Raw genomic sequence first — 16,297 nt, 5'->3', positions numbered from 1 at the left:
GTGAGTCCACGGGTTTGTGTGCCTGTTTCCACTTTAATTTTCATTCAGAAGCTTTCAAGAGTTCCCCATTGCCCATGGACTGAAGTCTGATTGCCCATGGAATGAAGTCTAAAGTCCTTGGCATAGGATATAGAACAGTTTTTTTCATTGCTTTGAAGCCTCATCTTTTGCTCTTCAAGGTTAGCGCTCTCTAGAGGGTAGACTGATTACTTGAGCTTTTCACCTAACACCATAGTGCCTGTATGCCTCTGCATATACATTTTTCCTAGCCTACAGTACCTCTCTCTCCCTCCCCCCTCCATCTAGGCAAACGTACTCCTTCAGAATTGCATTCACCTTCTCTGTGAACCCTTTGTCTCTGCCCTTTTGGTACCTTAATTATATATGCATTTATTATATCACAGTGACTGTTTTGTTTGCATGACTTTGTTTCCTACTATATTACATCCTCTTGAGGGGAAAGTGTGTGTTTTATTTATTACTGTATTCTAGTACTTAGGACAGTTCCTGATGCAAAGTAGTTTCTTAGATGTTTAGTGGAACCATACATTTTTTTCCCCAAGGGATAAATAATAATTTGGAAATTAGCTTACAGTTGGGATTGTATGGTAATTTATGTCCTGGGCAGTAATATGTAATCTCTTTGCCTCACCTTCATGCTTTGTGTTGCTGCTATCCCTTTTCAGATGTCATTTTGCCTTCTGTTGCTTATGATGGTAATTTAAATGGATTGATACTTAGGTCTTTCCATTCAGTATCACATAGAAGGTTGTACTTCTGGATTAGATTTTAATCTCTTGCTATTTATTGAAGAAAGTTAAATCTATAATGGCACATGTTTGGGGATCTCTTCTGCCTAAGAGGAAAGGCGTTAGGCTAATTACAGGTTTTTGAGGGTTGTGGTGGAGAGAAGAATGATGAATTCTTCTTTGGAAAAATGAGAAACATATAATGAGAGCTTTTGGGGAGGGAGAATGCTACATTGGATTTATTTAAATACTTTCTGTGTTGCTTAGTACACTGCTGTAAGAAAATAAATTGTGCTATTGTAATGACCAGCTCAAAAGCAAGTCTGCATTTGTGAAGGATCTGAATACCAGAAGGTCATTTAAAGCAATAGTTTTCATGCTTTCAAATGTATGACTGGAATTTAAGGTGCCCTTGTGGTAATCCTAGTTGATAGGTTGTTATTTTGTTTAAATAAATATTCTTTGATGTGTTGAACATTTCTGATAGGGTATTCTTTAGCCCAGACATTTTCTAAAATATAAATTTTAAACTAGTGAAAGCTTAATTAAGGTATAGTATTTCTGCTGCGTATCAAAGCCTTATAGTTGTGAGCTATATTACTAGAAATAACTTGCTTTAAAATTCTTTCATTTATAATATTGTTCTGATGGGTTCATTTTTATTCTCATCCACAAAAGTTGCTTGTGATATAGACATAAAGAGTAATTGAATTGGTGCAAGAGTGCATAGAGATGGAAATATTTTAGCCTCATGAAACTTTATCCACTGCTATAATTATTGGGTTGGTAGTTTAGTTACCTTTCTTATGCAAGTTTAATTTTTTTCCCCCCTTAAATCAAAGACTACTAACAGATGCCCATTTCTGTAGTTAGAATCTAATTTGCATAGAATGATTTCCATAGGCATTATTTGCAAGGTCATTTTGAAATTTAGAAATCAGTGTTTTCTTCAAATTAGTTGTCTCTACTGGCCAAAATTATATTTTATATATTTGCCTGGCTAGGACACTTTTTCTGAAGAAAGTTATTTTTAACTATTTGCTTTAGCAGACTTAAGACAGAACAGTGAGTAAACATAGATTTTCTTATTTCAGGTCTTAAATTAGTTACCTTCCCAAGAACGATCAGCATTCCTTAAAGGGAAAAATATATATAGAAATTCCCATAAAGATATAATTTAGTGCAAATTTACTATAAATAAGAGAGGTAAGGTGGAAACTATCATTAACTTTCACATATAAAAAAGCCCTGCCAACCTCTGGGAAGATTGTTTACTAACTTTATTATAATGTTTGCCAATGAGTTCATGCTTTTATTGGACAAGCTAAATATAATATCAATCTGTTTATATTACTGGTATACTTATAAGACCCATGAAAGTTGTATATTTTTTTTTTTTTTAAATTTGAGCTTATTTCATTTAGTACCTTAAGTTGAATGCCCACTTAAGACACAATGACTTGTACTTTTGCCTAATGTGCATAGAATTTAAAAAATTTTAAAAAATCCATTCCTTAGGAATTAGCTCCTTCTTTTAAGTGGGGGTAGTTCCTCTTTAGGAAATAAGGTAGCAAAATGGAGCAGAAAAAGATATAGTTTGGAGAGTTTTTTTACCTGTATTTGGTGCCCTCGAAGCATTTCTTCATATTGCAGTGAGAATAGGTAAGTGCCAGTGGAAAAAATTTTGCAAAGCATTTAACTTTGCTGATAAGTTAATTTCTATTCATTAAGTTTTTATAAAATTGAATTATAATGTATACTTCTAAAACATCTGTTGCTTTATATCAATATGTTGTTCAGCCTATTAGGACTGTGGGTTATTTTGGAGGTGTGTATTGAGGGTGGCGGGAGTTGGGAAATGGTGGGTGGTGATAAGGACATTAGAGGGAGTGTCTTAGAAATTTTACTTGTTTCCTATTCCACCATTTCTGATATCATCTATATGTTAGTTATGTTAGTTTAGATTAGTGTGGGGGATGTTAGGAGTGGCTTGGTTTCTTTCCTTCTTTTTCCTAGCCAAGGAAGTATCGCCTGGGGATGCTGGAGGAGAGGCTAGTTCCGATGGGATCAAAGGCACGAAAAGCAAAGAACCCTATTGGCTGCCTTGCTGACAGGTGTAAATCAGGAGTACCCATCAATATGGTTTGGTGGAACAGAGTCACAGAAAACAATTTACAGGTAAAAATAATTTTATTAGACATTTTTTGAAAGTGAATATCTTGGTTGCTTTCTGTGTCTGTGTGGGGTGGTGGGTGTGAGATTGGATGGCTTAGTTGATATCCTTAGGTGATTTTTTTTTTTTTTTTTTTAAATCAAAGGAAGGTCAGTGGCCTGTTAACCAACTAAATGACTTTGGTGACTTTTTGAACTTTCTCTGCTTATAGTATACTTTCCTATTCTTTTATGAAATTTAGTTTTTCCCTTTTGGATTTTGTTAACAAAAAAGAGTTCAGTTATTTTAATACACAAAGTTATTCAGGGTACTATATTCAAAAATCATTACAAAATTTATTATGGAAAGCCTCATTTATTTGCACTCTGAATAATAGGAAGCTTCATGTGTTTACTTTTTGTACATTTTTACTAAATAAAAATTATATGTAAACAAACTTGTTAAGTATTGGCTCTAAAACCAACTTCAGTAGTATGCTGTCATAGAGTTAAGGCAGGTACATTTCAGTCTTTGACTCTCCCTTATCAATACTGAATAATGAAAATGGATTTTATAACTCAGAGAGTAGCTTTGAATAAGAAAGTACCTGTGAAATAATTTGAATTAGATTCAGTTTTAATTTGGATTATAGTTATTCTCATTTAAAAAAATTGGTAATGGTATAATATATGATCTATTAATCCAAATTTCAGTTTAGATGGAAGTAGAATATCTTTCTTCCCAAACTTTCTGAATACATGGGTATTTTTAATATATATTGCTAGCCAAAAGTCTGTAATCCCACACACATATACCACACACAGAAAAGCTATAACAAAGTTAACAACTTGGTTTTATTTCTGTCACCAACCTTGTGTTATGAAGGGGTTCCACAGTATTTTGGTCTGTTCAGTATTAATACCATAGCAATATCTATATTGCCTTGGGCATAAAAATAAAGGAGTTACTCCAAAAATATTACAAAGCATAGTATCTGCCCCAAATGAAGTTTTCATAGTATTTTGTAAAGGTAAGGAAAACCTGGGGAGGTGGGGAGGGGTCCACATCATGATACACTTAAAATTTCGTTGGAAAGTTTTGAATATGTCAATTATGAAAAGCAATATAGTTCACTGAATTTTTGTCTTTTTAAATTAGTAGGAGAGAGATTTGATGTGGATTGTTAGAATTATTTTTCAGTTTTAAGAAGTCTGAGAATAAATTGTACCCTAACTATATAAGAAGAGATACAGGTGGAACTGGAACTGCTTGTAGGCTGTGGGGTAAAACACTGATAAATGCATGGGTATAGCCACTTGGCCTTTCCACAGCTGCCCATCTTATCCTGTTGCCAGCTTTTGAGGGACCTTTTTTTAGCCCAGCTTGAAAAATCGTTAGGTTACTATAAGAATATATGCTAGAAATTATGTTTTATTTTTAATTAAAACAGGTTATAATAGATAAGCTTTTCAATGTGCGAAAGATTGAATTTGTGTTATCTGAATCTCCTATTTCAACTACTACTATTATTTTATCCTCAAATAGTTCTTTTCCTTTAAGGACATGAGGAATGCCTTAGTAGCTTGGTTTGATATTGGAAGGACAGTGTCACCTCACAATATCAGTCACATGTTGAAGTATTGAAAAATGCCCATCTGGTGTCTATTACTATATTCATGGATTCCTAAACCATGTACCTGGTGTTGTTTATGCAGAGCAAGGGGTATGTCCTTACCTTTTTTCTTTTCTTTCTTTTTTTTTTTCTGGGGTTTTTACCTTTTTGTTGTGTGAGAAAACTAATTCTTGTGAATCTATTCTTTTTTTTTTTTTAAATATTTTATTTATTTATTTGATAGAGACACACACAGCGAGAGAGGGAACACAAGCAGGGGGAGTGGGAGAGGGAGAAGCAGGTTTCCCGCGGAGCATGGAGCCCGATGCCGGGCTCGATCCCAGGACCCTGGGATCATGACCTGAGCTGAAGGCAGACGCTTAATGACTGAGCCACCCAGGCGCCCCTATTCGTTACCATTTTTTTAAATTTTGTATGATGCTTTTTAACATATTTGTCCACAAAAATTTTACACAATAAAAAAATATGAATAGCCAGATGTATTAATCTTTCCTGTTTCATTTGTTTCCTTTCCTTTAAATCTTAGGTCTTCTTAATCCTAAAGTCAGAGAAATGTTTATTTGTATTTTATTTTAGTAATTATAGCTGTGTTTCTTAAATGGTTACCTTGTGCCAGGCACTGTGCTAAGCTCTTTACATATATTGTCTCTTTTGGTCTTCCTAATAGCTTATGAGAGAACATTACTATTAAATGAAGAAACATCTTCAGAGAAGCTAAGTAACATTAAGGTTAAATAGTAGTCAGTAGAGGAGCAGACATTTTAACCCATGTTTGTCAGACTTTAAATTCTCTTAACTCTATGTGATATACCCTCTATTGAACTAGAGCTGTGGTTGGCTTAATTATCTAACTCGTTAACTGAACTTCTGTAGGGCAGCTTGTTTTTGGATGAGAGTGCATACATATTTTCTATCCACGGATTGTAACTTATGCATAACTGCAGGATTGGTAAGGTCAGTCCTTTTTCCTTATGATTCCATCTGATTCTCAGTGACCTTTAATTACCTTTCTTTCTAGAACTGCAAACATTTCTTCACATTGATTTCTTAGTGTTAAGCTAACATCTTTAGAAGTTTTTCCACTTCTGAAATCAAAAGATAACCAACAAAACCCTTATATCAAAATCAGCAGCAGAAACTTTCTCTGAAGGTTTCCACCTGAATCATTCATAATTGCATTTATTCTCTTCAGTGTTGGGTTTCTTTCAAGAGCTCCCATCTTTTAGTACTTAATAATCTTTTTATTTATTTTCCATCAAGAATCTCATGATACGAGAGAGCCTGTTTACCACATTTGTAAAACAGTGATTCATGCTTTCATTTAAAACATACATACAAAAGTACATATATGTATATATAAAATACGCTAATTAAAGAATCAAAGATATTTATTGTTTTCCCTAGTTTTTCATAGTGTGGTGAAGGCTAAATTTATTTTTCATATGGCTCTTTGAAATACTGATAATATTCATGAGGTCTCCATTACTATGTTTGTGGAGTTCCTGTTCGAGGACGCTTGAAATTGATTCTATTCTTTCCTCTGATTTCTTTACCACCCATTTATTCTTTCAGTGTCTGCAGTTTGGTATCATCAAAATTTGCTGAAATTGGGGCACCTGGTGGCTCAGTTGGTTAAGCGTCTGCCTTCGGCTAGGGTCATGATCCCGGGGTCCTGGGATTGAGCCCCACGTCGGGCTCCTTGCTCAGCAGGGAGCCTGCTTCTTCTCCCTCTCTCTGTTCTCCCCCCACCCTGCTCGTGCTCTCTCTCTCGCAAATAAATACATAAAATCTTAAAAATTTTTTTTTGCTGAAATTGCTCTCAAAATTTGTCAGAGATCTCCTTAATTACCAAATAGAGCAGTTTTATCCAGTACTTAAAACTGCTGGCCACCTCACTATTTTTGAAACTTTCCTTTTTGCAGTCTTGACTCTTTGTTTTACCCCTAGCTCCTCATGAGCTCCTGTTCTTGGCTCACTCATTCTTTGCTTTCCCTTGTATGCCTAAGACCTAAAATCTTATTTCTGTTAGGACTGTCTTCTAAGTTAAAGACTCAGATTTTTTGTGCTTTCTGGTATCTTTGCATGTAGGTATGTATCCCACTTGTCCCTGCAAATTTGGCATATCTAAAACTTGCGCATTTTCCTATTTTCTAAATCTGTTTCTTTTGTAGTTCTTCTTTAATGACTTTATCATCTTCCCAGTCCAGTCACTGAGGCTACATATCTTTTTTTTTTTTTTTTTTAAGATTTTATTTATTTATTTGAGACAGAGAGAATGAGAGACAGCATGAGAGGGAGGAGGGTCAGGGGGAGAAGCAGACTCCCTGCTGAGCAGGGAGCCTGATGTGGGACTCAATCCCGGGACTCCAGGATCATGACCTGAGCTGAAGGCAGTCGCTTAACCAACTGAGCCACCCAGGTGCCCCGAGGCTACATATCTTAACTTCTCCCCTGTCATCTCTCACATTCTACCATTTATTATAAGAAGGAAACTATTGAAGTTTGTTAATTGAAAGACAGTACATTGGATAATTTATTTGCCATCATATTAAGGCTTTGCCACAATAATGCCATATTATCCCCATTTGACAAACAATGTAAGTTGCAATTTAGAAAAAATTTATTTTTTTTTTTTAAGATTTTATTTTTTAAGTAATGTCTACACCCAGTGTGGGGCTCAAACTCAACCCTGAGATCAAGAGTCACACGCTCCATTGACTGAGCCAGCCAGGCCTCTAATCCCTATTCTTTAAAATTCTGTAATATCTTCCTCTTCTTTCCTTTTTTAACACTACTGACAGTTTATACCCTAAGGGTATCTTCTGTATAATTTTTGTCTAATCCCCTGGGATCTGTTTTACTTATCTAGGGCTATCTCTCTAACCATTCACACATACTAAATTCTAATCAAATGGAATCTTCCATATATCATATAATATGAAATACGTTGTCAGTTCTCTGTGTCTTTGTATCTCTGTACTATTGTTAACAGAGCCTGAAAAAAAAATCTTTCCTCCTTTTTCCTTCAAGAGTTAACTCAAATACTACCTTCTCTGTGAATACTTGCCTGAAAGAATTGGTTTTTTTTTTTTTTCTGTTTCTATAATACTTGGTGGTGTTTAAGAGTTATTTCATTGTTTTATATTAAGTTTCTTTACCTGTTTGCCTTTTCCCACTGGATTGTAAATATTTGAGACTGAGCATGTATTTATTACTATTTTTGTACCCTTAATGTATTTTATCTCTAAATGTTACTGTTTAATTTCCTTTTATTAGGCAATATATGTAATTTGTGGTAATTTATTCTAATACTTTTATATATTTAAAAAATTTGATCATAGGTTCTGGGATTTATAGCTACCATATTACTATTGCTTAGTTGTATTATCACAACTGATTTAGAACAGAGAATAGTGATTTCTTTTGAAATGTTAGAGAATCTTCTATATTTTTAAAACTCAAAGTTTAACATTTGTCCAAGTATTCTTGATATTTTCTAAATCTTCTGATCCTGGTAGTAGTCTTAATTACTTCTTGACGTTGTTAAGTCACAGGGCTTCTCCATTTTGTATTTTTCTCATGATCTTAGCCTAAACACCAAGCAGATGGTAGATGGAAGGTCACCAGAGACTCCACATCAGGAGTACTTTATTTTACCTAAGTGTAAATTCTCTTTATCTTTCTTCAGTCTTTGCCTAGGTTGTTTACCCATTTCTCTGCCTGACCAATCTATATGTCAATTTCCAAATTTTTTATTTGTTCTGTGATTATATAGTTCAAATGCCATTGTTTAGGATTGAAATACTTTATCACTTACCTTACAGAATTGTGAAGATTCAGATTTCCAAGCACATAGTAGATATTAAATAAATTTCCATTCCATCAGTTTCACCCTATCACTCCAAAATTCGGTCTTTGTTTATATTTATTTAGGGTGCTATTAGTTATATTCAGATGCATGTGACATCATGGTGTGTGTGTGTGTGTGTGTGTATATATATATTTTTTATATATAGGATGGGACAGTAACATTAATTGTCTTTTAGGGGCTCACATTTTAATGCTAACTCTCTTGAATATTTTTAAAAATTAATTTAAAAATGCCCCCCCCCCTTTTTTGAAGGGATAACAGTGTGTTCTCATCTTTCCCATAAGACTAAGGTGTTAAGGGGCGCCTGAGTGGCTCAGTCAGTTAAGCGTCTAACTCTTGATTTTGGCTGGAGTTGTGATCTCCATCAAGCCCCATGTCGGCCCCTGCTCTCAGCAGAGAGTGTCCTTGAGGATTTTCTCTCTCCCTCTGCTCCTCCCCCTGCATACATGCTCTCTCTCTTTCTCTCTCTCAAATAAATAAGTCTTAAAAAAAAAAAAAGGATTTGGTGTCAACTGGAATAAAAGGATGGGAAGTGCATGGCTTTGTTAACTTCTCAGGGTATTGCAGGTTAAGATTTGCCTAAAAAGTAATGACAGGTTAAATAAAATCATACTCATTTTGTCTCAGACTTTTGGAAATAATGGGTTATAGATCATAAATTATTAGTGTTGTTTTAGCTTACCCCCAGAGTGATGTAAGTGAATGAGAATGGTTGGACTGTTGGCTGTATTAGGAGATTCATACTTGTCAACATCTCTTGATGGCATTTGCTCGCCTTGTGGTCTGATTAAATGGCATTTCTTATAAGAAGTATTTAATTAGAAGAATGCTCACATTAAGATCTTTTGGCCCACAAATTCTCCTGTGAATTCTAGTTGCTTGTTACTGGTGCTTTTAAGATCCCAGAGAGGTTTTTGAAACTCACCAGATATATCTCAATCTTTAGTTACTTGCTGAGTTTTAGTGTTACTTCAGGTGATTTCTAGACTTTAGGCCCTAGGAGATGGGATTGTTTGGGCTTTAGAATGGAATGGATTGGAATTTTTAAGGTTAAACTTAAACCTTCTACTCAGGGTTCCTCAGGACTTTGAAGAGTTCTAGAACTGTGGTGCAGGTAAAATGGTATTAGTATGTATACACTGCTTTCTGACCCCCAGACCTACTTCTTTTCTCCTTTATAGCTGCTGTTCTAAACCTTTAACACTGTTCTCAAACCTACTCACCCCTTCTTTGTCACTTTTGAGTAAATGACTTGTGTATTTCACAGGAGGGAAAAAGGGCATGAGAATGAATTGTCTCATTTGGCAGCTTTTAACGTGTGGGCAGCATTTTCATTCATAACTTTCCTTACTGTTTTTCCTCCTGTCTCAGACAAACAGTTGTTCCTTTACTATGTTCATCAGAATCTGTCTTTATTACCTCTAACAATTTATTCTGTTATTTATCCCTTTTCAGATTTAGGACATGTCTCCCTCAACAATGATTTCTTTCTCCTAGCTTGTGAATATGCCATGTTTAAGTTTCTTTCACTCTGGGACCCTGGGAGTAAGGAATGCTAACTGAGGAAATGTTCTAGGGTCAATATGTTTGGGAAACTGCGATAAAATTTGAGAAATGCTTACTACTTACTGTTGCTACTTTTTTTTTTTTTTTTAAAGATTTTATTTATTTATTTGAGAGCGAGAATGAGAGAGAGTACATGAGAGGGGGGAGGGTCAGAGGGAGAAGCAGGCTCCTCGCTGAGCAGGGAGCCCGATGCAGGACTCGATCCCGGGACTCCAGGATCATGACCTGAGCCGAGGGCAGTTGCTTAACCAACTGAGCCACCCAGGCGCCCTGTTGCTACTTTTTTACCTTTAATTCATCCCTCAATTCCCATTGTTTTGCCATTCACTTTCACCAGTTCTGTTGAAACTCTTTTTGATAAGGTTACCTAACAAAAGTACCAGTTCTTATTCGATCTCTGATGGGTTTGACATTGTTGACCATTCCTCTTTCTTTGAACTTAGCTCTTAGACTGTTCTTTGTTAGTCTGAGGACCTCTTGTCTGTTACCTTGCCCTCAGGAACTCTCCCAAGCTCTGTCCTTCACTCTCTTCTCATTTATTCCACACAGTGCCCCTCAGGGATCTCAGCAGATCTTTATTACTTCAGCTACTCCCTATTCATAGTCAACTTTCAGGTTTTTGTTTTTGTTTTGTTTTGTTTTAGCCCCTCAGTCCTTTGCATTCACTCTGAGTACTAGCTTCTTCAGAACATTTTCATTTATATGGCATAAGACTTTGAAAATTCATTATGTCTAAAACTAACATCACATCTTTTCCTTTAAACCTGTTTTATTCACACATGTCTGTACAAACTCATTCACAACTATGTGCCTGCTGTCTGTCTTGGTTTTTTTATATCACCCAGTTGTCTAGTGAGTTTTTCTTGCCTCCTCCATCTTCCTTATCTGTTACATCATTCAGCCACTAGGTTTTATTGATTGGGCTACTTTGAAATTGTCTTCACTTTTAATATTACTGAGTTATAATTTAGGTCTACCCTCATTTCTTATCTGGATTGTTATTATTGTAAGACTTATTATCTGGTTTCCTGCTTCTAGTCTTAACTTTCAAACCACTACCTGACTGATTATCTGATCTTGTTTTTTTACCTTTGTCATTAGAATAAATTCAGATCCTTCAGAAAGGTATCCAAGGTGTACCTATTGATCTCTCTCCTGATAAATGCTGTAGACCTACTGAACTATTTGTAGTACCATGAAGAGTACCATGCTCTTTCTGCTTCTTTCTTTGAACATTGTCTTTGAACATTGCTTTGCTTGCTGTGCCCTTTTCTCTATCTTGACTCAGCAAACTTGTCTTTTAGGAATCATTTCGGGCATCTAGTCTTATGACCTAATTAGTTAGCATTAAGCATTTGTTCACTTTTCCCTAGCACTTATGTTGCTGTAATTAATGTATATATAACTTGTCTTAAAGGCTAACAGTATATGGCACACTGTGATACTTAATATTTTTTGATATCTGGATGTTCTGAGCTCTTGGGATTGCAGAATTAGGTTCAGGATACATTTACCTGTGAAATGCCCATCTGTGAGCTTCTAGAACACAGTGCCTATGTTATATAGATTTTTCTTCTCTACAGTGCCTAGCACAGTGCCTAGCACAGTATCTTCTATGTATTAGTTATTCAAATAATTGAATGAATGAACCTGGATTAGTGATTATCTATATTTGTCCTGATGGTAGTCCTGAAATTTAATGCTTTGTGCAGTTTCTTAAAATTTTCTTTGGTACAGTTTCATGACAAAAAATATCATTATGGAAAAATGTTTGAAAAATCTTAATAGATCTTTTATCTTGTGACTGAATATTACAGAGTTCTTGGTTATAGAAAATGCCTCTAAGTAAATCTTTCTTACTGTGCAATGTGGCAAATAGGTTTCACTATTATATACCTCTAATAGAAACTGTGCATAGATATAGAAAATAGTTATAACTATATAGGTATTCTTGCCTATATAGTAATTCTTGCCTCTTTGGAATGCTGTGATGGTCTCATTGTCCTGGACTACTCATTAACTGACCTGAATGGGTATTTTTATTTTTTTTAGGGGGAGTAATTTTTTTTTAAGCTTTCTTGAGATAATTGACATATAAATAGGTAGAGGAATATTGAGCTAGGAGATAATGCCTCTTTGACCATTAATGATTACTGCTATTGGGGAACTTGTCACATATAAATAACTTTCAAGTGGAAAAGGAGCAGTTTACCTGTTTTTGTTTGAAAATGTGTTCTATCCACCACATACAGATTTTGCTTTTTTATATACATTGATTCTATTGGTCTCAATTTAAATATTGCATATTTTATGTGAGTTCTTGTGTAACAGCATGCTGTTCAGTGATGATATGCAAAGAAAAGGGAACTGTGTAAGTGACTTTATGATTAACAATCTTAAACTTTCTTACAACTTTTTTGTAAAAATTATATATACTTAATGGAAAAAATTCAGATACTATAGAGAAGTACAAAGAAGGAAGCAAAAATGCTTCCAGTTTCCTCATTACCCAGAGATGACATCTCTCTTAACATTTTAGTGAGCTCTTCAGTTAGCATCCTTTTATATACATGTGCATGTGTGCACACATATTTTTCCTTCTTTCCCCTTCTTCCCTTTCTCTTAGGCATAAGTATACCATTTTACAGAAATAACTGTGTAGTATAATTGCTGTATTTTAGCCTAATTTTTATTTTATTTTTACTCACTGGACCTCCCTCCCTGGTAAATAGAAATATATCAATTCACATGATTTTTAATGGCTACACGCTGTTGTAGGGACTAAAATTCACATGACTGAATCCCTATCAAGAGATATTTTAGTCACTTCCTTTTTTAAAAAACAATCAAATTTAAAAAAATACATGCAAAACTTTATTTTTTCTACATACGTGATTTTCTCCTTAGCTCTAGTTCCTAGATGTGGGAGTACTAGGGCAGCTTATTTTTCATTTTGATGCATATTATCAAGCTGTTCTCAAGAAGAGTGTTTAGGGTATTACCTATTTATGACAAACATCGTAAAGGATGGGACTAATGAGTACTTTTTTTGGAAATTTATGTTTCCATAGTTTCAAGCTATTATATATAATTACTTTTGCTGAGCTTGTGAAAATTTTTCTGTTTAACTCTACCATAATATGAAGCTTATTACTAATTGATTTTTACTTGTAGGTTCTCATGTACTGATGCTACTTTAAAGATAGCCAAATTATAAATAGGAGAACTTCTGTTTAAAACAAAACTGAAGTGCATCTCTTGGAAGCATTAGTAATCAATTTTCTTCCATGGTCTTCACCAATTTGACTCTAATTTATTTAGAAATCGTATTTCCTCTATTGGGGTGTTTATCAGAGGGCCCAAATTGCTTCAGAAAAATTTTAAATTGAGATACTAGACTAATTTTCACAGTAGTAGTATTTTAGATGTTAACTTCTAACTTACAAGGTGAAATTTTGCTGGTCTTAAACAGGTTAGTTCCTGAGAAACCCAGAAGTCGAGTATATTTTGATAATAAATTTTAAATTGACTGTATTTGGATATGCTTGAAATATAAGGGGAAATAACAACCCATTAAATTAAAAAAAAAATCTTGTAGAAGTGTGAGCTTGGAGGGTCTGGTTAGCCATTTGACTTCTCCTTTCCATTTCACCCTGTTCCTCTTTATTCTGTATTATTTATGAACACTGAAGACTGGTAAAAATAGCTCTGAATGGGGCTGTTCTTTATGTCCTTTCATCTTTTATGCCTTTATAGATAATTTTATCAAGGCAAAATACTTGCCAATTCCTGCCTTTTTCCCTCATTTTCAGTATCCCCTCTTTTACCTACCCAAATAATTCACTACTCTTTGCCCTTGCCAGGAGACAGACAGACAGACAGACAGACAGACAGACAGACACACACACACACACACACACACACACACACCCCTTGGACATAAATCTTTTGAATTAGTCCCAACTGGACTCTTTTGTTAACTCCAAAGAGAGAAGAATAGTAGTGAAGATGGTATATTGGAGTAGGTTTTAGAAAAAAAGATAAGGCTAAGATTAATATCAACATTTCATATCCTGTTTTTTTTTTTAATTTACTTAATTCAGTCAAGAACAGTGGAGACTTGATCTGTTCAATCTAATTGGATTTCATCAGTGAAGTCATTAAACAAAACTTCCCCTTCTCTTATTTTCTTCCCACTTTCCCTTCCTCTTTTTCCTCCTCTTCTTCCTTTTCTTTTTTTCTGCTTTTCTCTCTTACTCTCTTTAATCCTGGTTGCAAAATAGAAGATGGATTGGAGTTGAGCAAGATTGGAGTCTAGTTGGTCCATTGGGATGATGTTGCAGTAAACTTGAGTAGAGGTGATGGTGGTGTAGACTAGGGCACTGATGGTGACATAGGTAGAAATAGTTGAATTTGAGAAATATTTAGGATGTAGAATAGATATCATGATTTGTTGCTTCAAAGATATCTGCATTATCAAAAAGATAGTTAGCTGTGGTATAATTTATCTGTTTAGGAAAGAGATGATACAGAAGACACAACAAAACTTGAAAAGAAAAACCAGCTTAATAGGGAGGTGATAGATTTGCTCACAAATTGTTTGAAATGATAGTTGCAAAGCACCTCTTTACTAATGAGTGCCTAAACAAAATGAGGAGTTGGCTAAATTTTATTTATTGATCAAATTAGGGATACCTTATGTTTTGAAAACATCACTACTAGATTTGTTTTCTGGCCAAGGTGGAAGAATAGGTGTTGGATTTACCCTCCAGAAACAGCTAAAAAACTGAACAACGTATATGAAATAACAGTTTTCAAGACATTAGATATCAGACAGTGGAGGACAATCATCCCTGATAGATGGGAAACAAAGGTGAGCCTAGCTTACTACCACTTGGAGGGTTTCTAGGCCTGGTGCATGGAACGGGAACTCAGGTGGAGCCTACTGATCTATTTAATTGAGGAGACCAAACTGGAGGTTAACAGAAGGTTATAGTTCACAAGAAAAAGTACTGATGAGAAGAGAGTTCATAAACAGAAGGAACTATAGTAGACACTTGCAAAGTTCCCGTTGAGTCTTCAACTGAGTACTGAGCAGAGGGTATGAGTGAAGAGGCTATTTGAGCTGGAAGAAGAAATTCCTAAAAAGATCACAGGAGATAATTCTCAGAGTTCATACAGGACCAGCTGTAGTTCCTATTCTCACCAGCCAAAATGGAAAACATCATGATTTATGAAGCACCAGTAATGTAATGGGAAGTCTTTTGCCTAGTAGTGGGGCCAAATTATTGTCTTAAAATAAATGCTGCCCTGGTCCTTCCTAATGAAGTTTAAAAGCAAGACCTGAAGGATCAGACTACTTTTTAAGCAGTTTATGACGGAGAACAAAGCTCAAGAATTTTTATAGGAATATTAAAAAAAATACCTAATACCCAACAAGATAAAAATAGCAATATTTGTCATCTAATAAAAAATTAGGCATGCAAACACTACTAGACATACAAACACTCAGTGAGTCTGAAATAATTTTTTAAAAAAGCAAAATAAACACTTCTTTCAAACATACAAGAGTTGAAGGATTCACCACCAGCAGATGTGTACTTCAGTAGATATTAAAGGGAGTATTTTAAGCAGATGGAAAACAAAAGCCTGTGGAAATCAGAATCTATACAAAGAGATGAAGAACACTGGAAACACATACTACATGAGTAAATATAAGAAACTTTCCCCCTTAGTTAATCTCTTTGAAAAATACTTGTTCAAAGCAAAAATAGTGACAACCTCTTATTAGCTTTATAACATAATAGATTTAAAATATGTGTTGACAATAGCATAAAGTCTGGGAGAGGAGAAATGGAAGTATAATATTGTAAGCTTGCTATACTATACTTGAAGTAGTTTAAGACTGGATTATAGTTGGTGTTAGGAACTGAATTTTGTCTCCCCTAAATACGTATGTTTAAGCCCTAACCCTTAATGTGACTCTATTTGGAAATAGGGCCTTTAAAGAAATAATTAAGGTTAAATGTGGTCATAAGGATGGGGCCCTAATCCAATATGACTGATATCCTTAGAAGACAAAGAAATACCAGTTGTGCATGGGCACAGGGAAAAGGCCTATTGCTGTGAGGGCACAGCAAGAAGTTCGCTGTCTGCAAGCCAAGGAGAGAGGCCTCAGGGAAAACTGCCTCTGCTGGCACCTTGATCCTAGATTCTCACCTTCTAGAACTGTGAGAAAGTAAATAAATTTCTGTTGTTTAAACTGCTCGGTATATGGTATTTTGTTATGACCCTAGACAAAGATAGTTGGTGATAAGTTAAATATG

General features: G+C 34.9%; 1 protein-coding gene across 8 annotated transcripts in view; it reads left to right on the top strand.

The window, feature by feature from the left end:
• Positions 1 to 16,297, top strand: part of PAN3 (poly(A) specific ribonuclease subunit PAN3) — a 130,312-nt gene that overhangs the window by 34,416 nt on the left and 79,599 nt on the right. For 6 of the 8 annotated variants that reach the window (XM_035003629.1, XM_035003627.1, XM_035003631.1 and 3 more), the window contains exon 5: positions 2,766 to 2,927. The exons of the other annotated variants lie outside the window; for them this stretch is intronic. In XM_035003629.1, coding sequence (XP_034859520.1) covers positions 2,766 to 2,927 — 162 coding nt within the window. The remainder of the gene's footprint in view (positions 1 to 2,765; positions 2,928 to 16,297) is intronic. 8 annotated transcript variants of the gene reach the window in all.

This window comes from Mirounga leonina, unplaced genomic scaffold (assembly GCF_011800145.1).
Source record: "Mirounga leonina isolate KUSES-001 unplaced genomic scaffold, KU_Mleo_1.0 Mir_127, whole genome shotgun sequence".
Taxonomy (NCBI): domain Eukaryota; kingdom Metazoa; phylum Chordata; class Mammalia; order Carnivora; family Phocidae; genus Mirounga; species Mirounga leonina.
The sequence above is the reverse complement of the archived record's forward strand: the minus strand, read 5'-3'. Positions and strand labels throughout refer to the sequence as shown.